The sequence below is a fragment of the Cynocephalus volans genome, chromosome 1, assembly GCF_027409185.1.
Source record: "Cynocephalus volans isolate mCynVol1 chromosome 1, mCynVol1.pri, whole genome shotgun sequence".
Lineage (NCBI taxonomy): Eukaryota > Metazoa > Chordata > Mammalia > Dermoptera > Cynocephalidae > Cynocephalus > Cynocephalus volans.
In genome coordinates, this window is record NC_084460.1 from 125431602 (window position 1) to 125458818 (window position 27217).

At 46.8% G+C, this 27217-nt stretch overlaps 2 protein-coding genes across 2 annotated transcripts in view; one reads left to right on the forward strand and one right to left on the reverse strand.

Moving 5' to 3' along the window:
• The window catches only part of POPDC2 (popeye domain containing 2), a 75949-nt gene that overhangs the window by 39901 nt on the left and 8831 nt on the right, over positions 1-27217 (forward strand). The gene's annotated exons all lie outside the window — the stretch shown is intronic.
• PLA1A (phospholipase A1 member A) overlaps positions 6864-27217 on the reverse strand; it is a 33539-nt gene continuing 13185 nt past the window's right edge. Inside the window, exons 2-11 of the mRNA XM_063115278.1 lie at positions 26381-26582; positions 23866-24043; positions 23240-23348; positions 22132-22233; positions 19543-19632; positions 17650-17817; positions 15758-15847; positions 10783-10891; positions 7793-7957; positions 6864-7242 (exon numbers count right to left, since the gene is read on the reverse strand). Coding sequence (XP_062971348.1) covers positions 7158-7242; positions 7793-7957; positions 10783-10891; positions 15758-15847; positions 17650-17817; positions 19543-19632; positions 22132-22233; positions 23240-23348; positions 23866-24043; positions 26381-26582 — 1298 coding nt within the window. The 3' untranslated portion in view covers positions 6864-7157. The remainder of the gene's footprint in view (positions 7243-7792; positions 7958-10782; positions 10892-15757; positions 15848-17649; positions 17818-19542; positions 19633-22131; positions 22234-23239; positions 23349-23865; positions 24044-26380; positions 26583-27217) is intronic.

The window sequence follows — 27217 nt, forward strand, 5'->3', positions numbered from 1 at the left end:
TTATTGGTTGTTTGGTTGTCTTAGGTGTCTTTTGTTCCTTGCTTTCTGATTTACTGTTTGTTTTCTGTGTTTGTTGGTTCCTTAGGTTGTAGATAGTGTTTTTGTTAGCTTGTTTTCTCTTCATGAATGCCATTTTTATTGTACTAGCGGGTTTAGATTTTTCTTAGGTTTTTATGGCAGTGGTAGTTATTTTTCAGGAACCAAACCCAGTACTCCCTTGAGGATTTCTTGTAAGGGTGGTCTTGTGGTAGTGAACTCCCGCAGTTTTTGTTTGTCTGAGAAATATACTATTTGCCCCTCATTTCGGAAGGATAGCCTTGCAGGGTAGAGTATTCTTGGCTGGCAATCTTTGTCTTTTAGTATTTTGAAAATATCATCCCATTCCTTTCTAGCTTTTAGGGTTTGTGATGAAAAGTCTGATGTTAACCTGATTGGGGCTCCCTTATAGGTGATTGGACGCTTCTCTCTTGCAGCTTTTAAGATTCTCTCTTTGTCTCTGAGTTTTGCCAATTTGACTATGACATGTCTTGGAGAAGGCCTTTTTGGGTTGAATACGTTTGGAGATCGTTGAGCTTCCTGGATCTGAAGATCTGTGATTTTTCCTATACCTGGGAAGTTTTCTGCCACTATTTTGTTGAATATGTTTTCAATGGAATCTCCATTTTCCTCCCCTTCTGGAATACCCATGACTCGGATATTTGAGCGCTTGAGGTTGTCTGATATCTCTCTCAGATTTTCTTCCATGTCCTTGATTCTTTTTTCTTTCTTTTTGTCTGCTTGTGTTATTTCAAACAGCCCATCTTCAAGTTCAGAGGTTCTCTCTTCAACTTCGACAAGCCTGCTGGTTAAACTCTCCGTTGTGTTTTTTATTTCGCTGAATAACTTCTTCAGTTCAGCAAGTTCTGCTACATTTTTTTTCAGGACATTGATTTCCTTGTATATTTCCTCTTTCAGATCCTGTATACTTTTCCTCATTTCATCATGATGTCTAGCTGAGTTTTCTTGTATCTCATTCAGTTTCCTTAGAATTATCACTCGAAATTCCTTGTCAGTTATTTCAAGGGCTTCTTGTTCTATAGGATCTAGAGTATGAGATTTATTAACTTTTGGTGGTGTACTTTCTTGATTTTTTGTATTTCTGGTGTCTTTTTTTTGGTGTTTATTCATTGTGGCAGGGGGTTTCACAGTCCACCGGTTTAAGACTAATGACTAACTAGGATGTTGCTGTGGTTGCCAATTTGGTATGGCTCCCGCCGTGACTGCTCAGTTGGCCTCTAGTGTCTTGTGTGTGTGGTTGCCTCGGGTCTTGGGCTTCTCCGGGGATCCACCTTTCTGGTCAGCTTGTACTCTGCTGGGCTGGTGGATCACGTACCACAGGGTGTGTGATCTCTGTTGAGCTTTCACTTTCTGTACAGGACTTCTCCCCGTTCCGTGTGCTCTGGCCCAGGCTGTTAGATCGTGCAGTGGCGACCCCACCGGGTGTGTGGTTTCTGTCGAGTCTCCGCCTCCCTGGCCGCACGACTCCCCACTCTGTGCACACTGTGCTGGGTTGGGGCGTGTCTTCTGCACCCCTCGTCTATCAGCTGGGCCTTCAAGACCCTGCTCAGCACCGCCTCGCCCAGGAAGTCTACCAGGTTTCTGCTAGGCACAGACGACCGGTCTCTCTGGGTGCCTTTGTAGCACTGTGTAGATCTTTCTCGGGTCTTGTTCACCTTTGTATCCCCCCAGTATAAACCGAGTCTAGTGCCCGCCTGCAGCCTGCTCTCCGGCAGGTTCAAGCGGACCTGGGAACTCTCCTACCACACTATTCCCAACCAGAAATTCGTTAGGCTTTTTTCCAAACTGGTGGTCGCAGAGATGGTATCTGCCTCCCAGTAACAGGAAGTTTACCGGGGCGGAGTCCAGGGTGTGGTGGAGTGACCGTCGGCCCGCCCGTACTTCCTAGCCCTCCCAAAACTGGTCGGGACGCCCCACACCCCCAGCCCTGCCAGAGAACCGTGGAGGGAGTGGGAGAGGAGGCCGGCCCGCAGGGTCCGGAAAGCCCCGCGCCAAGCAAATGGGCTCAGTGATGGCCGAGCAGGGTGGAGCTGCCCGCACCTGGGAAAATGGAGGCAGCACCGGGGCAGTGAGTGGCCTGGTGGTGCAGGCGTGGAGCCGCGCGGGCATCCACCCCCCGAACAGAGCTGTGCCAGGGATCACTCACAGTGCTGTGCCAGGTCGGGCGCTCGCTCTGTCTCTGGTTTGTTGCCTTCCGTGTTCTCGGCGCTGCCGCCTCGGGCTGTTCAGTCGCGGCGCCGCTCGGGCGCTCCCAGGAGTCTTCTTTAATGCCGGCCTGAAACCTCGAATCCTGGATAGGGCAGCTGGCCGCCTTCAGTGCGGCCCCAGCCTCCGGGATCCTGGCTGCATCCACAGCAGCCCTGGCGCCGTGTTCCCTGTTTCAAGACTCGCTTTTGCAGCTAAGAAACAGTTCTTTTCCTGCTCCACACTTCAAAGCTGTTGCCTGTAAATGAGGCAGCCTCTCCTGCCGGGGGCAAAGTGGCGTTGAGCCCCCACGACCGGCCAGCAGCAGCAGTCCTCCCTTAAGAGATGGCCAGAGGAAGGTCCACAAGTTTCCCGGCTGCCCGAGGCCCAGTGGCCACCTTTTCCACCTCAGCTACTCCACGCCAGCCGCCGCAGCCGCCGCCATCTTGAAACTACCCAGACCAGAGTTTCTACACAACCCAGATTCACTGGATCTCATGAGTCCTGGAAGCACCTATAAAGTCAACCATTAAAACCCAAGCTGCACTAAAAGCCTTCCCCAGGGAATCAGCAGCAAAGCAACAATTTAGCTCAACCACAGGGCTCAAGTACTGGTCCCCACAGGAAGTTTCCCCATTTTAGAAGCAAGCAAAGGGCAAAAAATTAGTTCCAGTTCAGAATTTAAGTGGTGGGAACAGCAAATAATCCAACACAGAACTGAAAGAAAAAACAAAATACCTGCAGACCAGAGACTAAGTTTGATATTAACTTGTAAAGGTCTCTCATCACCAAAAAACACCTATAAAACCTAGAAGGACCAGATGTCCCCTGGGCTACCAAGACAGGGAGGGGAGAGTACTGGGGGCCTCAGCCATGCCCCCAACACCTGCAACCAGTCCTGAGGGTAGGGGGCCGAGGGCCTCAGCCACACCCCATCAACACCTGCAACTAGCCAGCAATGACCACTGAGCCACTACAAGAAGCATCCTGGGCTCCTGAGCTGGGGCGGTTGGGGGACACGGGCTTCAGCCACACCCCTCTGACACCTGCACCCAGTCCAGCAAGGACCAAGCCACAGCTGAAAGCCCCTGGTCTCCCCTGCAGGAATGAGGGGGGTGACACAGGCCTCAACCCTGCCCCTCCTCCTTCCCCCACCCTATTTCCTTCCCCTTTCCCCTCTCAACAGTACACAAGATGAAGTCCCTGCTGGCTTGATTTTTCATGGAGAGATTTGTAGTCCAGCACAATTTGTGAGCCACTGGCACGGGAAGCTGTTGTGAACTCATGGAGTCTTCACAGAAGGGCTCCATGGAGAGCTGGGTTTGTGCGCCAACCAAATGCTTCTCTGACTACAGTCACCTTCACCAAGCTCACGTGTCCTCTCTCTTCTCCCCTGCCTCCTACTCCCTTCTTTTTTTTTCTTTTGTTGAAGCAGCCAGACCTGCCATTAAGAAATGAGTGCACATATCCTCTTTGTTGTTAACCACGCTGCAGTCCCTAAGCAACCTTATAGCTATAGGACACAGGAGCAGAAGGTCTTTCCTAGTCTGTCTCCGATGTGCAGATCGTGAATCTCCAAAAGATACTAGGAGGCCATTTTCTCCTTTATCAACCCACCCCAATCTCTTCCTGGCATCTTGTGCTCCAGATGTTGGAGAGGTTGTTTCCAAAAACCTGCTGGAGATAGATTCCCTCCCACCTGTCACCACTTGCACCCATGGGGGCCAAGCTCTTATGGGTGCTTGACATGAGAGTGCTTCCTGGGAACTGAGTATTTTCTGTGAGAAACACTTGCACCCTTCTCAAAGCCCCTACAACCTTTTTTTCATCATTTACAACTTTTTTCTTAGCCAACGGAAGCTTCGTCGGGTTCAGTCGACTGCATTGCACAAGTTTGGCTTCATGCCCAGCTCCTCTGGGGATGAACAGTGAGTGGCTCACCTGGTTGCAGGGCCAGCTTCCTGGGCACATGACCTGTACAGTTGTTACACAGGGCCCCACACTTAGTAAGGACCTGTGTTTGGTTTCTAGCTCTGCTGTCACCATCTTGAAATTCTCAGTAACTTTTTTTTTAACAGGGAATTTGCATTTTCGTTTTGCTCTGGACTCTATAGATTATGCAGCCATCCTGCAGGGCTGCACTGTGAGCCTTTTGGAGGGACTTCCTTGGACAAGATTTTATTCCATTATGTTCCTGAGCCTGGTTAGAGTAGTGGTTAATCACCAAGCTCTGGAAGAGACAGCTGGTGTCTGAATCCCAGCTTACTTACTGGCCCTGTGATCTTAGAAGTTCCTCAGTGTCTCAATTTCTTTATCTGTAAAGTGGGGATAATAGTATGTATCTCAGGCTTGCTGGGAGGATAAAATATGTTAATATGTGTGAGACACTCAGAATGGTCCCTGGAACATAGTAAAAAGCTATGCAGTGTTAGCTGTTTTTGTCATGTATACTCCAAGGTCAAATTGCTTTGTATCTTTCCACAGTGTATCTTGCACTTGGTGGTGAATCTGACTATTGAATTGAATTAGTTTTGCAGTAGTCTCTGTTCATGAAAATGTCTCAGCAGGGTGCTGTGAGCAATGTGGGTGTGGAGGGAAGACCCAAGTCTGCCTTTGCCCTGCCATCGAGCAGATTTCCTTGTCAGCTCCCCCTTTGTCCTGACCCTGCAGACATCCCACCTACTTAAGGCCAGGTTTCCCAAAGTACAGGCCATGTACCCCTGGACAAGATGATTTTAGGTACCACATAGACCCAGTATTAAATAACATTAAGTCTCATAGTGGGAGAGTTATGTATGTTTTATATTCTTTCAATCCACGGATTACATATAGTAGAAAGTCACCTTGTTGGTAAGTTTTTAACGTCTGTCTCATACTTGCTAATTTTCCCTTTTTAATAAGGAAAAGGCAGGCCTGGGGCTTTCAGCAGCTACAGTGTCCAGTTGGAATTTTAAACATTGTTATGTTCTCATTGTATTTATTTCTAGGATTAACTTATAAGGGAAACTGATTTTCCATTTAAGGTAATGATCTAAGTTTCTAATGCGGAGGAAAATAACACACGTGAGAAAGTCTAACAGTGCTTTAAAATGAATAAGAAGACATTAGCAAAGAAACACAGGGCCCTCACCAAAATCAAATGGAAAGTATGAGGACTGTGAAAAACAGTCAGTTTAACACCAATTATCATCAGCATCACACAGCTTAATTTTTATCTCGGAAGTGTAGTATGATTTATAAACACGTAGAAGAAAAGCAACAAGCAGTAGGGAAAACTAAGGAAGAAATGTGCTGAGCAATGTCTCACAAGATGACCAATTTCCTGAGTTACAATAGCAGGAAGTGCAGCTTAGCTCAGCTCAGGGCAAGACTGTCTCTAGGGAGGTTCTCACCACGAACTCGAACTCGGGGAGAGTAAAGAGAGGGAGTAAAGGAAGAGGGGTCCTTGGTTTTGGAAAAAATAGGAAATCACAAGCCTACCTACTGGGGAACATGTGGATTCTTCAGACATGTTATTCTCCTACTGACTGTGACAGTGCAGAAGATTAAGCATCTATCTACGTATTCACGTGGCCTCACCTGTGCTTCTGGTTGCATTTTTACAGCCTGGACAAACTGCAGCTCTGTCTCCTGGTGGCCCAGGTGAACTGGCCCAGGTGGAGTAATTGCAGCCCATTGCTTACCTCATTCTCCCCACCTTTATTGTGGAGAGTTAATCAGCAAGACAGCAGTTTCCTCTTAAAGTGCATTATTTAAGTTTTTAAGAAAAAGTTAATTTAAAAAATAGAAGACTCAGGGGGAACCTGTTTATGGGGAAAGGCGTGAGGTGAGCGCCACATCTGTTTGTTTCCCATCCCAGTCCCAGACATTCTCCACCCTTCTCTGCCCTGCAGTATGCCCCAGGACTACATGGGCCACATCAGGGTGCTCTTGCCCTCTGGCTTCTAGTTGGGGATCACTCAATGGGAGCGCAGGCAGGAGAATGAGGGAGGAGGAAGAGTGAAGTTGGCGGTCTGTGTTCCTGGCTCCCTCCCTGCAGGGTTCCTGCCACTGGTCGTGTCCCATGACTGCAGGTCCACAGCCCCCTCTGTCTCCAGGGTCTGGTGTCCCCTCCCCTTGCCTCTTCATGCTTAGTAGGAATGGTCCACTGCCACCAGCCCCAGGGAACTGCGCTATCCCTGTGGTTTCCCCATAAAGCACTATGGTAAACAGTCCTTTTATTGACTTCTCTATTTACCCAATTTGAACGCATCATCTGCTTTTTGCTGCACTGTGGCTGATACGAGGTTATTTACAAAGATCAAAGTTTGGAAAACACTAACCCCAAGAAAGTCCACCTATATTCCCACAAGATCTCTCTAATCCCCTAAACCTTCCAGATGTCCAGAGGAGGTGACGGCAGGGGGTAGTGATCGTGCATCTTCCTCTCCTTCCTCCCACCCCTCTCTTGTTCCCAAGCACTTCTGTCCAGTTACTACTCTAATACGGAGAAGTCAACATCTACTGTTTTCTCCAGTCCCGCAGACTAAATCGCATTCTTTTCTGTGTAACAGAATTCTATCCCAATAAAACAATTAAATAATTCTGATATTACCTGAAGTTTTATTTTAAAAATACCAGACACACATTTTCTCTGTATATGTTTCTACTGAATCCTAAGAACAGATGCCCAAGGATATGAGGCAATCGCAGCTAATTATGAATAGGAAAGCTGAAATGGTATCTACAGAAGGATTTTCAGGTGGGTGATGGAGACCAGGTTCTGTACGATGAGAACCTCTCCCCTCCAAGGTAGATAATTATGGAGAAAATAACCAAGAGCTTTGCTTTCCTCCTTAGTAGTAATGGTCTAGAATAAATTGCACACATACACCTCCCTCAGAAATCCAGGGAGCTATGTTCAGTCCAGGCTTATATTACACACAGGCTACTTTCAGGTCGTGAAAAACAGCCACGCTTGCTTGTAAGCTCACTGGCTCCGGTAAGCAGACCGTCTTTGTGCTGCAAGAGAAGAGCAACAAGAGGGCCAGTGACTGAGTGGCTCGTGTGTTCCCACAATGTCTGGTGAAAACTCTTCGGTTGTCCACAATACAGCCAATTCCTGTCGTCCAAGTGCCCAGGGGTGGTAAGACTAATCATAAAATGCCTGCTAGAGGCAGGGAGAAGGGATGTGGATTCTGGATCTACACCATGAGTGTGACCAGTGACCCTTTTGAAGTGGAGGCTAAGGAGGAGAAAATAAGCAATGAGAAAACTTGTTCCAAAAAAAACTTTACCTAGAAACCAAATATATAAAACAGATACTATGGAATTTCTTATACTGAAGAGGAGTGGGGAATTGAAGCTCACCTTTTTTGGCTTCCTTTCTAACATCCCCAACCCAAGGTGGCCCTGCAGGAGGTTCAGGAAAACCCTGGGTCTTTGTCATCTCTGCTCCTAAGACGGTAGTCACCACAATGAGATTGAACTTCAACAAGCAACACGCCTAAGGTTGAGATTGCTCCTGGTGTGTGTGTGTGTGTGTGTCTGGGGGGTGGATACTGGGGCTTACCTGTCATGGACGGGCAGAGCGGAAGTGCAGAAGTTCCCAACAATGGTAGTCTGTTTTTTTTTCCAAATCTGGGAGGAAGCTTTAAACTGGAGTTTCACTTGGTTTATCTGGCACTGAGGGTTGGGGTGGGCTATGATGCCTTTCCCCTGGCATTGCTGCCTAGGTCTGCAGGGGAAATGGAAAGTAAATGACTGTGGCACTGACTGCCTGTGCTTCCCTTTGGCTCTGTTTGGGATCTGCTGGTGGCATGGGTTGGCTGTCATGCACAAAGGAGTTAGCTCCTTGAAGGTGGGGACCATCGTCCTACGAATCATCCTCACCAGCCCCTCTGCCCATACACCCACAGCTTCGAACATGACCCAGAAAATAGTTGTTGATTTTGGAGAGTAAACGAGTTGACGCTGCAGCACAATAGTAGCTCTTGAATTTTCCTATTTGGAAAATGTCGCTCATTCTTAGATTCCTAGTTGGAGCAGATCTTCACTTCCAGATCCAATTATGTGGAAGAAGAAGCCCTCTTTTAGGACATCTCAGTTCAAAGAATTTCATGTGAGGACCACTCTGTTTTAGGCTTGGTATGAATGTGAGGGTGGAAACAACAAAAACAGCAGCAAAATACCAGATCTTGAAGCCAAACAGAGCTGGAATGGAACCTAAGTTTTGTCTCTTCCCAGCTGTGTGGCTTTGGGCAAGCTACCTAACCGGGCAAGGAGGCCATGAAGTCCCACAGCCCCTAGGTACAAATTGGGTTTCTGCACGTGTTGCTATGAGCTTGAACCACGGGGTACATGTTGGTCCATATTGACTTCAGTCCGGGGTGAAAACGGAGTCCAGGTCTCTCTTAACCCACCCTCTGGGGCTTGTCTCTGAGATTCCCCATCCGTTTAGAAGATTCAGGCTCCAGTCCGGACTGAGACAAAGACCAAACAGGAGTACAAAGTGACCAGCCTAGCAAGGTGCTTCAAATAGGGCTGTGAGGGCTGGCCGGTTAGCTCAGTTGGTTAGAGAGTAGTGTTATAACACCAAGGTCAAGGGTTCGGATCCCCATACCAGCCAGCCACTAAATAAATAAATAAGTAAATGAAAAGGGCGGTGAGACCCTAGACAAAGGCAGGAAATGGTGAGATTCAAATGTGGAGGAAAGAGATATGCCACAAAAGTCACACACGGCGCACAAGGCACAGCCCACCCAGCAGAGCCCTGAGGGGGCTGTGTGGGAGGGAGGCCAGCAGGCTGCCCAGCGCAGGGAGGAGAGGGGTTTGGCTCCATCCTGCTCTGGGCTGCCCCACCCCCCATTTCCTCCCTCCCTGGGCAGAGGTGCCACGGCTGGGGACCGCCTCACTGCTGGGTTTCCCTTTCCTCTATGTCCTTCGCAGTGAGTGACAACATGTCTTCTTTGTGAACTTTTTAGTCCAGGGTTAGTCACATAGTTTTATTTTCCTTTTGAGGGAAGATCCTGTATAACTTTGTTTATAACTTGTTCCTTTCTTTTCCAAAAAAAAAAAAAAAAAAAAAAATGTTTTGAAATGTTTCAGAGAAAAAAATAAGATTGTTCCGTTTAAGAAACTGCTTGGCTAGAGGAGTATGTAACATATAAAGGATGTGAAAGATGCTTTAAGTGAGTGGTTTGGAGACTTGGCTGTGGTAAATTCTCCAATGAGAAGGAAATCTTGGGATGCACAAAATTATACAAAGTAGGGGAAAGACCACACCTAGCCTTCTCCCCACCCACCAATTTCTGATCTAAAAAATCAAAAACCAAGGAATTGAAGGTAGAAGCTAATCATGTTCTTGTGGTCATTGTCAAAAAAGCAGTGCAAATCTCTTGTGGGAGGGAAGCACTAACGTGGGAGGTCCATTTGGTGGTGTCTGCACCACCTGCCCATCTTCCTTTCAGTTTTTCAGCTCTCCTAACACATTTGTAATTAGTTTGCTGTGTTAAATTCCTTCTATTGGACTACCCAGCATGGGCTCTGTTCCCCTGATGGGACCCTGATTGAGAGAGTGACTTTTTCTGATCAGTCTATCTCCTACTAGCTTGTGAGTAACGAACCAATTGCTTCTTGAAGAAACATGCACCATTGCTGCTGACTTCCTAGGCCCTGCCAGGCCTGTGGCTCCTTACAGTTGAGGTTCTTTGCCCTCTCACTTCAAGCATAGTCCCACCAGCCCCGTGGCCCAAGTCTGCCCCAACAAGGGAAGGAAAGATCAGCGCCAGTTCCAGGTACTGGAACCACCTCACCCAGCATCAAGCCCTCCTGGCTGCTAGTCTGGCCCTTACCTTGTACTTGTTTGCTAGTGGACCCTCTGCCTCAGATTCTGTTCTGGTGACCGACCTAGTGCTACTGCTCCCCTTTCCAGGGGTGGGTGCTCCCCAGGCTCTGGCCAGCCTTCCCTGGGCTAGTGACTGAGGCCCTCCTACCTGCTGATATGCCTGATGACTCCCTGCCTAGATTTCTGAGCACTGTTTCCTATCAGAGACCTAATTCCTATGTCCCAGCCACCTGCTGGGACACCCCATTACTGCTGCCTGCCTGCCTTGTCTGCTATCATCTGAATACACTATGCTTGGACCCAGTACTGATCTCAAACCTGAGACAGTTCCCCAGCATCTGTCTGTGGGTGGGTCTGTAGTAGGTGCTGCCCCCAGCCCAGTTGGCTTGGCACACCCATCAGCAATCACACCGTGCCTGACCTGGGATGTCCATGTGTGTATAGTCATGCGCTGCATGATGATGTTTCAAGCATCGACATATGATGATGGTCCCATAAGACTATAATGGCTATATCATATAGCCTAGGTGTGTAGTAGGCTATACCATCTAGGTTTGTGTAAGTACCTTCTGCAATATTCACACAATAACAAAATCATCTAACAACACATTTCTCAGAATGAGTCCCATAATTAAGCAATGCATGACTGTATATGTAAAATGAAAAGGCATTGAGCTTCTAAGGAGAGGGGTCAACCATGTGGGACACTTACGTACATCGTGATCTTGACTGAGGAGGTGACATTGCTGCTAAGGAAAGTGACCTTGATGATGGTGTCCTTGTTTCTCACCTTCTGCAAGTGAAACTCCACGAGGCTGTGATGCACTAGAAAACCAAAGCACAGCAGAGATGGGCCAGTGGGCAGAAGGCACGGTGAGCAAAGAGCCCAGAGAGCAGCAGCAAAGTAGCTGGGAATCGGGCTCTGCCTCTCAGGAGCCATGTGCCCTGAGCACATTCCTATTATCTCAGATCCTCACTCTCCTCAAGTGTAGGTTGGGAATAATAAAAGTAGATGCCCTTCAGGTCCGGATGAGAATCAGATGGGTTAATACATATACAGTCCTTAGGACAGTGTTTGAGCCTAGGAAGCATTCAGTGTTAGTTTTTTGTTTTGTTTTTCATTACTCGTAATGCTAGAATGTTCCACTCTTCCCTGTTTGGTGACATTATCATGGTTGTGTGATCTTGAAAGAATCAAAAAGGATCTATTGTATACTGCTATTGTTTCAATATCTGTGTCTTCGCCCAAATTCACAGTTAAACTTAGTCCCCAGCACAACAGTGAGGGCTCTGCCCTCATGAATGGATTAGTGCCTTATAAAAGGGCCCAAGGGGACTAGCTAGCCCCTTTTTTGCCCTTCTGCCATGTGGGGACACAGTGTTTGCCCCTCTGGAGGACACAGCAACAAGGCACTATCTTGGAAGCAAAGAGAGCAGCCCTCACAGACACTGAATGCCAATGCTTTGATCTTGGACTTCCCAGCCTCCAGAACTGTGACAAAATAAATTTCTGTTCTTTATAAATTACCATTCCTGATTATTTTGTTATAGTAGCACAAAAGGACTAAGGCATATACTAAACAATTAGCTCACAAATATAGCAATGCCTTCCTCCTGTCCCAATACACACAGTACACAGTGTCAGGGAGTCAAAGTTGTACGTAGGAGACTATTTCACCCCACCCCACCCTCGAGGCAGTGGGTTGCCTACATGGCATCTTGACTGCCCTGCCCCTAGGCAGCACAGATGCTGGAGATCATCTCAAAGTGGATGTCGTCCACATAGATTGGGTGAGCAGCCTGGGTCATGGTGAAACCCCTGGGACCAGCTGTCCCTCTGGCAAGAGAAGTTAAGAAGGATTACAGCTTCCCTACCACGCTGTCCTTTCTTTATTAAGGGGTAAGTGCACCTGTGATATTTTGCAGTAGCTTTAGTCTCAGAGCATTTTCCCAGGCTCTTTTGGTGGTGGAGACATAGCTAGAGATACAATCCTTCCCTTCTCCCTCACCTGTACTTTTTCATTTGTCATATTTTATGTGCAAATATCGGATGACATCAAATGGATGTAGGTGAGCTCAGCACCAAGCTGGAGGAGTGCTGTTGTCTATCTGGGCTCCCTGGAGTTAGTAACAGGGCTCATTGACAGGTGCCAAGATGACAAGAGCCCACGAGAAGAAAAGAGAGTTCATATGCTCCCTGCTCCAGAGAGGAAAACACCAAATGCCACACTGTCTGTCTCTCCTTCCCAGTTTATATGAAAGTTGTCAGAATCAAAATGGAGCCACTTGTGTTAAAACCCTGACAAACAGAGCAGGGGAAGGCCATGAGAGAGGGCTCTCCTGCACGAATGCCTGATAACAATTATCACCAAGGACTCTGCAAAACCACAGCCTTACACAGAGGCCATTGCAACCTTAACAAAAACATACTTCTGCGAGGACATCTGCCCAGCGACTCTCTGTCCAACCTCAAACTGGTGTCACCCTTGTTATTGATCCTTGTAGCCAAGGATAATTTTCCCCAAACAATTATGTAATTCTCCATCACTTTTCCTTTAAAACCCTTTGTTTTCTTTTACCTCCCTGAATACACACACAGCTTACTATGACATGTGTATTGCCACTGCAATTTTTTTTTTCCCAATTAAACTCATTATTCTTTGAGAGAGCCTCTCTCTGTTATTTGGGTTAACATTTACTATGGGATGTAGATTGTTATGGGGATGGGCAAGGGCTGAATTGGAGTGGATATTTGCAATGTGGAAAAATGGGCTGACTTATGTAAGCTTTAGGAATTCAATTCTCTGGGGGCTGAATTTGATGTATTACATCACTTCTTCCTTTGCTAGCGGGTATCACTGATTGAGAAAATTTCTTAAGGAAGGTTGTTCCTCTAAAAAATTTAGAGAAAAATATCTCCAAACATATTGAGTTTATTTGGGAATAGAAAACAGGATTATCATCCAGAATGCACACCATGGCAAGCCACAAGTGCATTTGGTGAGCAAAAGGTAAGAGAAAGCTCTTATTAGCAAAAAGAAAGAGGTTTACATGAGCTGCTTGGAAATGGAGGCTGAAAGTCAGATTTATCATGAGCTCATTAGTTGGGGTGCTGTTACTGGGCAAGTTTCTTTTGGAGCATCTCCTCTCAATTACTGCAGTTCTAAAGAACTCTAAAGATAAAACTTATCACAGAAACATGGTTGAACATGCAAAGCAGGAGATGCGTGAAGAATGTGAAGGGATTTCTGATGGGTTTTAGGAAGTCCTTAGAAACAGTTCTTATCTCAGACAAGCAGGCATGAGCCCCCTCCTTTGTGCATCTCCTGGCCCTATTTTGTGCGGGTCTGACAGAACATACTAGCAACAACTTCCACAGGTTCTGCTTCTCTTTTCTCTCTGTTACCCTGGAAGCCCTAGGAGAGGTAGGCCTAATGTTTGGTGGGTGGGAATAGGTAGTGAAATCAAATCTGTGCAGGAGCACGGCATGGTGAATAGTACACAGAGTCCTGAGCGGCTGGTCAGAAAGCCTGGATCTGAGGCCCAGCCCATTGCCTAAGTCACTGAACCTCTCTGTGCCTTAGTTCCCTTGTCTGTAAGCAATAACCCCCAACATCACCTCATAGGACATGGTGAGGATTAAATGAGATAATGGAGATGGCACTTTGTGTGGAAAAAAATTGTTCTACAGGGGAAAAGTAGTATTGTTAGAATAATTATTTGGTAGAAGATCCTCTGCCCATGCTGGATCCTGCCTGGCATAGGTCAAGGTGACCACTGTCTCCTTGTGAGCATTGCTGAGGAAGCAGGCCAAGAGTGCTAGGCAGGGGAGCCCAGTGCCATGATGGCCTGAGGGTGGCTCTAGAGAGGGAGCTGCTGGCCAGCGGCCCCACCTGCACATACTGAGGTAGAGGGCCCATGCCCGGCCCAGGAGGAGGGCACCCAGCTTCCATGCTCACAGCTGAAGGCTCGCGGCGTGCAGACAAGCAGGTCTCCACGCTGGCTTGCTTCTTTCTGTGCCCCTCTGTGGTTTTTGAACAGACAGGGCCATTCTTCTGGGGGCTTGGGGAGATGGTCTCACAACAAATATGAAGCAGTCAGAAAAATGAGGGCTCTGTGAATCTCCCTCAACAGAGACCTTAAAGTGCTTTTAACCTTCAAGCATTCCCTAGGCTTTCCTGCTGTGTGTATTCTTAGCTGTGCAGACACAGAGAAGCCAGTTCAGGTTGCTGCAAACCTGCTGGGGAGCTGGGGTTGGCAGCCAGGACGTCAGGTTTCAGCAGCCTCCACCACCAGGCGAGACATCCTCCCTCATGCCGACCTCTGGCGGGGTGGCGCTGACAGAAGAGTAACAGGAAGGGAGGCCTGAAGAGGGTGGGTTTTCAGAAGAGGAAACAAAGACGGTGGTGGTGTGGAAAGAGTGAAGATGCTGGAGTCAGAAGACCTGGGGTTGAATCCTGACTTTGCACCCAATTGTGTGGCCATGGTGGGTCACTGAGTCTCTCCGAGCCTCCCTCTCCTCACACCTGCTTCTCAGAGCTGGGCTATCAAGTGAGCAGGTACATGTGAAAAGCCCACAGGTGACTCCATAACCTGCTTTGTTCCTAAGAGGTAGCCAAGAATTCTCTCCGGCATGAAGGTAGAAGCACCCCCATCTATTCTTCTCCCAAATTCTCTGATTGATTAAGGGAAGGTAATTATTGCTTATTGGGTTCCAGTCGCTGGGCTAGCGACTTTCTGTGTGTTATTTTATTGTACCCTCACAATCAGTTCTTTGAAGTAGGTGCTATTGTTCCCATTTTCCACATAGGATATAGAGGCTCAGAGAGGGTAAGTAACTTGCTCCTGATCACTCAGCTGGTAAGTTGAGAAGCTGAGATTCAAATCCAGGCCAGTGTGATCACAGAGTCTGTGCTCTGGGCTCCATGTCACACTGCACCAGGATTTTTAGTATCAGGAAGATATGGCCACAAAGATCCCTCCACTAACCTGATGCAGAAAATCAGTTAAAAATTAGGGTGGCCATATAATGTACCATCCAAACCAGCATGATTTTGTCCTGTACACATGATAAATTAGCCACACCCCAGGATAACAAGCATGAACCAGAAAGTATAGTCACCCAGTTAAGATGCACACAGCATGGGGAAGGGTGATGGTTCAGCATGTAATGTATTTCACGGATTCTAAGACACACTGTGCTCACACATTTAACACATTTAACAATCACTGGCATCTTAGCTTCAAAGAAATGCGGTGATTAGGAGCGACAGGGAGCAGTTGGAGTATGTCTGTGAAGCAGATGGGGGGTGAGGTTTGGTATTCCTCAGGGACCCTGACTAGGAGGGCTGCCAGGGCGGGAGACACACGGATGGGCACCAAGGGGGGGAAAGAAATGTGCAGGAAGGAGGAATCCAAGGGGCACTCCCAAATATTTCTCTAGAGAGAACCCCACTGGAGGGGGCGACTAGGATCAGTATGGAGACAGTACGACGCCCCCAAGTCCTCATCTGTAGAACAATCTGGACTCAGTCTGAAAGTTCTGCTCTATGTAAGACCAGGAGCTGTTGCCCCACCTCCCATGACATCTTTGCCCTAGTCTTTCACCTCCCACCTCAGCTACCACACTGGCCTGGACTCTTCCGGCCGGCACGTGGGCAGAGCTGAGCATGGCATCCGCACACTACTCACCACAGTACGGAGCCCTGGAAGTGGTCAGGAGGTAGACTCTCACTTCCTCGGGAAGTGGCTCTATCTTGACACCATCATGTTCCACCAGCCCTGGAAATAAAGAAACAGACAGCAGAGTCCAGAGGAGGCCATTTCGGGGTCTCATAGCACCCAGACACGTATTTATTAATTCATGCACCCGTTTATTCTACAGACATGTACGCTGCATGCTCATGATGTGCTACACTCCCTGGTGATTCCCAGGATACCAGCCACTCAGTCCAGTAGGGGATAAACACACAAGCAAACAAGAAGTACATTCTTCAGATCATCTTGCCCACTCTCAGTGGATAATCATAAGAAATTTGAAACTATGTCTCTAACTTGCAAAACCAATCTGCATGACAGTTGTTTTAATGGCACTCGTATCCTGTGCGATGGGAGCGCAGTGAAGCAGGAGGTGTTTGACCTGAAGACTAGCGGGTGGGAGTGGAGGAGAGTACAGTTAGGACAAAGGCACACAGGATGAGGACACATGACGTCCGCTTGCAGGTACCAGTGGTGAGCACCTGTATTAGTCCATTTTGTGTTGCTATAACAGAATACCTGACACTAGGTGATTTATAAAGAACTGAAATTTATATGGCTTACGAGCCTGGGACAGCTGCATCTGGTGTGGGCCTCAGGCTTCTTTTACTCATGGTGGAAAGTGGCAGGCAGCCGGCAGGTACAAGCAGATCACATGGTGAGAGGAAGTGAGCGAGCGAGAGAGAGAGAGAGAGAGAGAGAGAGAGAGAGAGAGAAGGTGCCAGAGTCTTTTAAACAACCAGCTCTTGCAGGAATTAATAGAGCAAGATCTCACTCAAACCCCCACCCTCAGGGAGAGCATTAATCCATTCATGAGGGATCTGCTCCCGTGACTCAAACTGCCACACTGGGGATCAGATTTCCACATGAGTTCTGGGAGAACAATACATCCAAACTCCATCAGCATCCCTGGGGTGCTCAGTGCAAGGGAAGGTGTAGTGAGAGATGAGGCTGGGCAGTGTGAAGTGGTGGTTATGTCAGCTGGCCCACTGCATCGGGGGCAAACTGAGACATATGACCAACGAGCTGGAAATAATGTTGCCTTGTTTTATTATGGGCAGCTACTTTTACTTTAACATTTTACTTGTCAAGCTGGTATCCAACTCATTCACACAAGCAATCACAAGCTGCTGCAGTCCTAAGCGACAGCAGGGGTGGTGGGAAGTGGGAGAGTGTAGGAGGGGAGGAACCATTTCCACTTCCTGGATAACCCCAGTATGTTTGCAGCAATGATCCACACAGGGTGAGTTAGAGGACAGATCCCTCAGCCTTCCTGGAGTTCTTTTTCCAGACTAGCCTGGATCAGCCAGGAATGTCCCCAAGCTGCCTGGCAATTAGACATCCCTCCAGCCGGTGCGTGAACCACAACCTCATGCCTCTGAAGTGGGTCTCGTGTGCCACTCTTGGAGATTCTCCTCAACACACTGATTTAGGGTCTATGAAAAGCTGGAAAATGGCTGGCCTAACTAGAAAGACCTATGGGAAGCATTCAGTCTGAGAGTAGGGGCAGGGACTCTGGACATGGCAATGTTTCTAGAGAATGTCCTGAGGTTGGACTTCCAGGTGAAGGGCCGGCTGTATGCGGGAAAGGTGTGTGCAGACAAGTATGGCAGCAGAGAGCAGTATAGAGGACAAGGGGTGGGACACGGAGGGCCAGCTGCCATCTTCCAGGTGGGAACAGGCCAAATACCTCACCAGTTAATTTTTCTTCTTCCCAGTTGGATAGACTTCTTGACCATAGCAGATCAGGACATAAAGAGGTGACAGCTAGCAGGACTTGAGCTTTCCCCCAAATGTCAAAGGAAACCAAAGTGGTGACATTTTACCTATCCTTGGACAGGAAAGCAGAAAAGGGTTGAAGCAATCCAGACAGTGCCCCGCGAGGAAGGCCTCGTAGCTTGAACAGGGAAAAGCCACCAGTGGACAGGAATCCTCCAGGGCGCTGATATAGAGATGCACAGCCCTCATGTGATCACAGATCAGGTAATCGTATCCTGAACAGGGGAAGAAAACCACAGCCAGGGTTTCAGACTAGACAAATGGGAGCTCCCTCCATGCCATTTATTGTAACTCTGTTGGCTTTTATATTCCCACAGCCTATAAATACAGGGGATGTCCCCTGAGCCACATTTTAAAACTATTAACAGACATGGTTACTACATTCTCTCTTTTCTTTCTAATTTCCTGAGACATATAAGCTTAATCTGTCATTGCTTGATTTGTGATCCATTCTTATAGGATCATGCAAACTCTTTCATAAAATGGAAGCATACAGAGAGTTAGAGATGCTGACCCCACTTCTCAAAATGGACATCTGTCTGCACATTGTTACCTACTTTATCATCACCCACACAACCAATTTTTTACAACCCCACTGTACCCAACCCAGCAATAAGACAATCAAGGGAGTCAGCAGGAGTTTGTGGTCAATCTCTAAAGCCAATGTGCCGACCTGGACAAATGACTCATACGTTGAATTTGCCAAATATCTCAATTTACCAAAAACTTGGTTTTGTTGTTGTTGTTGACTATTTAAGTTTGCAGCAACCCACATTGGATGAATTGGTGTGGGCCAAGAGGTTTATAGTGAGCTATAATTCCAGGACTCTGGGGTCTTCACACTCTCCGTGTACCATGGGATCCCCTCTCTGGGACCAGCAAACAAGGCTGAGCTGTGTGTTGACTTTTCTTTTCTGCAGAGATAGGGCACTCTCCATGGCCAAGCTCCTTACAGCTGCAACAGGGAGACGGGGCAGAAACAAACTAAACCCTTCTCATATTGTGTTATGGAGAAAGTTTGAAATGTGGTCAACTGAAATGCCACCAAAATTTTCAATAGCCACTGAAATAAAATTATCCTGTCTGATCAGAATTGCTGAAAAATGTATAAATTGTTAAAAGAAGGATATTTTTTGAAAACTAGTAAATTTGGTAAAATAAATTAGTGGCTATTCAATAAAATTGTCAAAAGAATTTTTTGAATGTTAAAAATTTGGTAAAGCAGAAAAAGACTAAAAACATAGTAAACAGAAATCAGCATTTAAAATTTCCATATGAAACGCTGATGTATTGACTATATTCATAAGAATATAGGAAAACTAAACAATCCTTGATGCTCGACTTTCGACAAATTTAATATTATTTAAAATAATGCTAAGAAGGATATAGTCAATGAATATATTCAAAAAGAATATTCCAGAAGAATGTATTTAGAAGAGGAGAAAAGTATATTCACTGAATCTGTTCAAGAAGATTATCTTTAAAACAATTTTAGAAAACTGTTAAATTTAGTAAATTTGGCAAAATGGTCATGCAGTGAATTGATCCTTTGGCCAGCTAGCTTTGGGCATGTCGTCTTGCTTCCACCACAACTAGGCTCTGCGGAGGATGTTGCTAGTTTGGACTGTGGCAGAAATCAGGGCCCAGGGAAGAGCAGAGGTTACTGGATTGAGTGATATTAGATCACAGCAGGGTCTAAGACAAGCTGGTGGGCAGTGTTAAGTATGGCACAGTCTTTTAATTTCAGACACCCCTCCCCAGATTTCCTGAGCTCCAAAGACATCCATTCAGTAAGTACTGAGTAAGGCGTTACAGGACATAGCAAAGGACACTGTCAAGAAGTCCCTATGTAGCCCACACTGGCTGACTCAACACGAAGGCTATAGGTGAATTCCAGTCTCTAGGGGCAGGCAAACACCAACTCTCTCTGGCATTCTGACCTGCATGAATGAACGTGGGACAGCCAGGCTGGTCTTGGCCTCCGTTGACAAAGTAGTCCACATGTCCGACGGGAATCCGAATACCCAAATCTAAAAGGAGGCAGAACCCTGTTAACTTCCTTACTTCAGGGCATATTTTCTAGGTCCCACAGCAGGGTTCATTGGCAGCAAAGCCTGAGGTCTGACCTCAGGAGCCCACCCACTCTGTGCCCCACTCCTAAGTGCTGTGAGACTTCTCAAGAGCCCTCAGACAGCATTCTTAAAGGGGGTTGTTTCTCCGTGCTGAAAGGAACCAAAGAAGAATCAATTTATAAGATATCCAGATTTGCCTAATAAAATCAAGAAAAATATCCCTTAACACAAGTTTTTCTAAATCAATAAATGTTATAAACTTGATAAATTTCCTTGTTGAAAAGTTCCTCTTTTCCTTCTAGTAATAGTTCATATAAACATGTTTTGGGGCACATTTCCAGTCTCCCCAAAAACATATTTTCATGCTCTCCTGAGTGGAAATATGATAGGGGCTAAAAAAAAAGCTGAGTTTAAGAGGGATTGTAGCCCTCATCTTGTCCTTGTGACCATATCCAAGACCCGACAACATGGTACATCTGAGCCCACAGATTAGGTTAGGCGCAAGGGCCGAAGACCCTGATTTTCTCTTTCACCTCTTCTATCACTATTGTAAGAAGTTGATTGTATATTATTTGTTTCCTGCCATCTCCCCAGGGGTTAAGCAATGACCCAGAAGTCATCCTTGATTCCTGCCTTCCCCTCACACCCCACATTCAGCCCCTCACCAGTCCAGTCAGCTCGATCTCCAAAATAGATTTGTAATCTTTCTACTTCTCTCTGTCTCTCCTGCCACCTTTGCCCAAGCCACCATCATCTCTCACCCAGACACTACTGAAAACACCCTCTAATGGGCCTCTGGGCTTCCTTTAGCTCTCTGCTACAGGCCATTCTCTGCGTAGGAGCCACAGTCATCTGCTGTAAAGAAGTCCAAATCACTGCCCTGTTCTCACTGGCTTTAGAATGAAATGCAGGCTCCTTTTCATGGCCATGCTGGACTGGCTCCCTCTTCACAACCCCACTCAATCCCTCTCCCTCCCTACACTGTGCTCTGACCACATGGTTCTCCTTCCTTCTATAGAACAAACCAAATCCTCCCCCACATCCAGGCCTTCATTCATTCATTCTCCACCGAGAATGTTCTTCTCCCAGCTCTTCCTGGGCCAACTCCTTCTCATCTGCCAAGTCTCATGTTCTTGGATAGACTTTCCCCAATAATGCTAGTTGAAGCAGACCCCTGCCCAAGTCACCCTCTCTCACATATCCTTCATTATGGTAATCTCAGTGTGTAATTATCTTGTCTGTATCTTTGGATGTAAGCTCCACAACCGCCTGTCTTTTTTCTGCTGTATCATCAACACCTAGTACAGGACCTGGCACCTAGGGAGTGCCTAATAAATAGCTATGGAATGAATAAATGAGTGAATGAATGCCTGCCCACATAACCTATAAGTTCCATGGGGGCAGGGACTTTATTCAATGCCTTGTTTATTGAGGTATTCTCAGTACCTGCTACTTAGCTCAATAAATATTGATTGAATAAATAGAATGATTTTTTTTTTTAGTCACATTTAGGAAGAGGCTCCAACTTGGAAGGTGCCTGAGAGGCCTAGCTCAGGTAAGTGAAGACCTAACAAATGTAGGGACAGAAGGGATTTCACTTTATTAATTAACCAGGTTAATTAACCTAACACAGCTGGGCAGAAGTTTCCTATCTGTGCCATAAAGGTGGGAAAGAGGGTCGTACAGTGTGACTGCATGGGTTTCTTCTAGAGTCATGCATCTGTGGGTTTTGGATGCTAAAAGAAGGCTTCTGACCCAAGAGAAGGAGACACGAGCACCTCTTACTTGAACAGCAAGCTCTTCTGGTCAGGGACAGATGTTGTTTCTCCTCGTACCCATCACCGTGAACACAGTGCCTGGCACAGACTCTGTGGACATTTGATATTAAGTAAAAATAAAGAGGAATGCCCGCCCACTTTCCCAGTTGGTCAGAAGAGCTTATATTGGTCATAGTGGATTGAGAGTTTAGGGGTCTTTCCTGTGACTGTCACTATTGGAAGGGGGATTCTCATTCTCTACTAGGCTAAGGGCTGGGGCCATCCCCCAGGGAGGCCTGTGTGCCTGGGGAGTGGAATGCCCCATGCCCCAGGGCTAGGCATCCCTTCCTGAAGAAGCAGCGTGACTTTTCCGTAAGTCAGCCAGGCGGTGATGCCCTCCGCAGCACTACTCAGCACAGGACTGGTTTTGAATCAGAGAGAGACTCCCAACCAAACATGTTTTGTTCATGAGTGGAAATCCTTCTGCCTACTGGTGGCTAAAAATAAAACCATTCATCTCAATGGCACAGAATGACAGAGCTGGAAGAGACTTTTAATATCATGTTGGTACCCTCGTCACTGAACAACAGAAGCTCAGAAAGGGGCAGGGGTCTCTGCCCAGGGATGCACAGCTAGATGCCAGCTTCCCAGCGCCTCTTCTGTGCTCCTTCCCTCACCCAGCCAGGGCACCCCAGCTCACTGTCGGTGTCTGTGTGGATGGCTTCCACAAAGAGGGCGTCTCCAGCATCCAAGCGCTCCTCCAGGCTGGCTCTGGTGTACTCGGGTCCAGCAGGGTCCAGGCCTGCAAGGACACACTGACATCAGGCCCCTTGCCTCTCAGCTGCAGGAACCTTCAAGGATCCACCACACACCTATCCTGCCAGCCCTTCCAGTTCAGACCACAGAGTCCTCCAACAAGCACCCTAGGGTGGGGAGAACTAGCTCAAGACCACCTTACCCAAGAAACCTCACTCTGTTGTCTCTCTGGAGGTAACTTCTCAATGGTCCAGCTTCTCTGGCTCTAAAACGAGCTTGGTGACACCAACCATTTGGTAAGAGTTAATATAAGTAATATTAACCTTCATGGAGTAACAGCGATGCCTACAGTTTTTCGAGCAGTTACTATGGGCCAGGCCTTGTACAGACAACAACATGGGGACGTAGATAATACTATTCCCATGTCAGCTGGTATCCCTTCCCTCCTTCTCCCCACAAAGCAGACCCTGTGACAAAGATTTCAAGTGCAAGTGGCTTATTTAGGAGATGACAGAAAGCATGGTGAGGGAGTGGAAACAAATCATGGAACGAAGGAGAAAGCTGATGCACTGGGGGCAACTGGGTCTCATCCCACCAGGGCCCCTCTTAGGGATTTTATAGAACATGACTCAGAATTGTCTTACTGAACAGCCAGGAAGCTGGGGTATTTATCACACAGCTCTAGTCCCCTATTATGGACTGAGGGTGGCTCTTGAAGCATAAAGTCCTCCACACTTTGCAGGTATTTAACAAAACTATCTTAAAGTGATTTCCACAATGAGCCAAGGAGATATGGGCTGTTACAACCCATTTTATAGATGTAGAAACTGAGGCTCAGAAAGAATTACATGGTCTCTTACACCGATATTAGAGATCACACAATAATAACACAATGCCATTTTCTGCAAAAGGACCACAATAAATTAATTTTAGATGGCTTGATCATAAGAACAAAGGTTCAACACTCCCTTTGCTCACCTCAGAAGAAGCATTTTAAGAGCAATCTCTTTCTATCTCTAAACCATGGCAAGATGGGCATAAGGGAGTGTTACCTGTGATTCGTCCCAACTGGCCTTTGTAGAAATGTCCCACCATGCCCCCAACGTGGGCCCCGAGGCTAACACCAATGATGTGGATTGAGGACTCCGACACGCCCAGCACCTAGAATGGTGTTGACAGTGAGCTCCATTTGGGCCATGGCAGCCCCTGGCTTCTCAATGGCACAATTTTCCCTGAGCCTTCAGAAGCCGAGGGCCCTGGCATGACACAAACGCTACACATGCTTCAGTAAAAAGGGCAGAACTCTCATCTGTTAATCACTTGCCCACTTCCTGGGCTTCCCCACCCTGGCAATCCCCTCACTTTCCTTTTGGTGTCCAAAGTGTATAATGACTACGGCCATTCCCTCTTGAGGGACTATGAATGCCAGGCAGCCTGCACTCACTATCTAACGTGCAGAGGCACATTTTACAGAGGAGCAGTGGGAGGCTCAGAGAGGTTCAATAACCTGCCCAAGGCCAGCACTGTAAGTGGCAAAGTGACGATTTGATCCAAAGACCAACAAGCCACAGGATGGTTTTGCTTCTGCCCTAAACTTCCTCCTGTGGTGCTTTTTTCTTTTTGACCCCTCTCTCTCCCATAAGCGGCCAAAACTCACCCTAAACTCTTCTGTACCTACCAGGAGTTTATTGAGGAAACGGGAGATCTCGAGGCTCAGCTTAACCACATTTTCCACGGCTGAGAAGTAGACACCTGTTGACCCGTAAACCCAGTCCACAGCAATCACATTAACATCGGCTGCACGCAGAAAGGCTCTAATGAATTTATCAATCCAGGAGGGCTTTGTTCCTAAAGCTCTAGATGTGGAGCCAAAAAAGATAGAAAATTACTTGCCAAGCTGATATCCATTTTCTTGAAAACCTCTATTAATCCCAAACCCGGAAAAGAAGTCAAAACTAGGGAAGGGGGTATATGAGAAGTAAATCTCACAGCACTTTGAGCATAGGGAGGACAAAATTCCAAAGTTGCCAGGCCTTCCACCAGCACATATGGAGCCTTTGTGTAAATTATAAGAGGGTGCCTTTTGTTCCAGGTAGATGCAAACTCATGCCAGGGTTCAGAACTCAGATTGGATTTTAGCCCACTCAGCCTTCAGTCAGGCACCTTTGTGCAACGCATAAACTACATAAACTACATAGACTTTATGCACTGTACTGCCCCTATTTGTGTTATTTGTGTAAAAGAAAAGATAGCTTTGCACGTTAGAGTTAAGATTTGCAATCTTAATTCTCATTCTAGAATATAGGCTCTTTCCTTGAGGATGTTTTCATTCATTCATTTTTCATTTATCCATTTATTCATTCAACGACCATTTATGGAGTACCTATGGTCCTGGCGGTATACTTTGCAAGAAGTAAAGACAAATAAGATATAGTCCCCATCCTTCTGGAACTTACAGTGTAAAGGGGCTTTTCTAGGAAAAGGAAAATGATAGGAAAGTTTTAGGATAGGTTTCTCGATTGGGATCAGAAAAAAAGTTTCTATGGTTTGAATGTGTCCCCCAAAAGTCGTGTGTTGGAAACTTAATCCCTTATCCAACAGTGTTGAGAGGTGGGACCTTTAAGAGGTGACTAATGCCGTTATCACAGGAGTGGGTCCTCCGGTTCCTTGCCTTCCTTCTTTCTCTTCCCCTCCCTCTTTTTCTTCCTCTCTTTCTCTCTCCCTCTCTCTCTTTTTTTTTTTTTTTTTTTTGTCGTTTTTTTTTTTTTTTTTCGTGACCGGCACTCGGCCAGTGAGTGCACCGGTCATTCCTATATAGGATCCGAACCAGCGGCGGGAGCGTCACCGCGCTCCCAGCGCAGCACTCTACCGAGTGCGCCACGGGCTCGGCCCTCCCTCTCTCTTTTGGGCATGCGCACACATTCTTGCTTTTCTGCCTTTCACCATGGGATGACACAGCAAGAAGACCCTAATGAGATGCAGCCCTTTGATCTTGGACTTCTCAGCCTCCAGACTGTGAGCCAAATAAATTTCTGTTCCTTATAAATTGCCCAGGATCAGGTCTTTAGTTATAGCAGCACAAACGGACTACGACAAGTTTTTTCAAAGGTCCCCAGTATTATAGGAACAATCAGAGGATGTTCATGTGAGCAGAGGAGCACAGACTGGGTGTGTGCCATAGAATATGGTTTGGGGGTAGTTGGCAGCAGACTAGCTGATATGCCCTCCGGCTCTATTAGCTATTGCTGGGTTGGTGGTACGCCCTCAGCCTTGGACCGTGGCTGAAGTAAGAGACATTTGCTAGAGGAGAGACTTCAGCACAAGAGTAAAGAGGGATGCCTGAGAAAGTATGTGGCTGGGTCCCTGGAGCCCAGGGGTCTGGGAGGCAGAGAGAAACCAGAGATCAGGACACGGTGATCCTCTGTTCAGGGCCTTTGTGTCTACCTCTTCATTGCATGCCCCCAACTCTACTTGTTCTGTAGTGCTTCCCTCACCACACTCTCTCCTTCCTTCCTCCCAGAAACTGTTCTCTGTTTCTGGCTTTGTGGGTGGGCTTTGGAGAAAAGATGTTCAAAGGAAGGATGGTGATTAAACTGAGTCTTGGTGACTGTATACTACAAAAAATTTGAATTGTAGGGTGTCAGAGAAATTACACAAGAGAAGAGCCTAGCTCCTAAGAAATGCTAACCTCTCAGCATGATAGAAGTTTCTTGGATCATGAAACCAGGCAAGTAGTGAAGAAGAGGAGATAAAGACCTAGGAAAAAACCCCTGTTTACCCCCATGATTACTCAAAGCCTATGATCTCATTGTTGGAGATGATTCATGTCACTTGAGCCACACTTCAGGGAGAAAAAGACAACCGAGACCCTCCCTACAAACTCCCCTTTAATTTAGATATGGTAACCAAGGCTCCAAGTGAGGAGTGACTTGTCCAGGGTCACACACATTTACTGTTTGTGAGTGTGTAGACGAGACCGAGTGGAGGGGTGATGTGTATGACCAACAAGAAGGAACAGCATGATGTGTGTGCAACAGTTGATGTAAGACACCTTCAAAGGCAGCAGGACGTGAGCGGTGGAACGGGTATGGCCAGTAAATCCATTCCTCCCCTACTCGCCACTACCTTCCTATGGCATCATTGTCCCTTTATAGTTCTTAGCTGAGGAGATCCTATGGTTGGTTAGCTCCCACCTGAATCCATGGATGATTAGTTTGGTTCCCAGAGTGGCATTGAACCCAGAGTTTTGAATGTCACTGCTTTCTTCCACTAGCTGCCCACAGCTAGGATCTGAAGGGGCAAAGAGGAGAAACTGGACTTTGAGATTGGTGCCTCGGAGGAGGTTGGCATTCTGGAAGTCAGTGCATTTTGGCTGCAGGGTAGGAGGTACATCCTCTGGAAGAAAACAAAACAAGAAATATCCAAGGTGAGGTCATCTGTTCTTAGAAGGAAGAAAGTTGCTCTGGGGAGGAAGAAAGAAACAGGGGCTTACAGGCATGGGGTTTATTATAAATCAGCTAATGCTACAGTCACTCACGTATTTATTAAAAGGCTTTGTCACTTCTGTAACCAAAATCTGTAACTATTTTTCATGCCTAAGGATAAAATACCAAAGAATATGACTATTGTTAACTAGAGAAGGTTAAAGGCCATGGTGAAATGGCTATTGTTATGGGCTGAATTGAGTCCCCTGCCAAAAAATTTCATACATTGAAATACCCCTAATACCTTAGAATATGATCATATTTGGTGATAGGGTCTTTACAAAGGTAACTAAGTTAACATGAGGCCACCAGAGTAGAACTTAATCTAATATGACTGGTGTCCTTATGAGGAGAAATTTGGACAGAAATAGAGGAGAGATGATGTGAAGACACAGGGAGTAGACGGCTGTCCACACGCCAAGGAGAGAGGCCTGGAGCAAACCCTTCCCGCATGACCCTCAGAACTGACCAGCACTGCTGACACTGTGATCTCAGACTGCCAGCCTCCAGAACTGTGGGACAATAAATCCCATTGTTCAAGCTGCT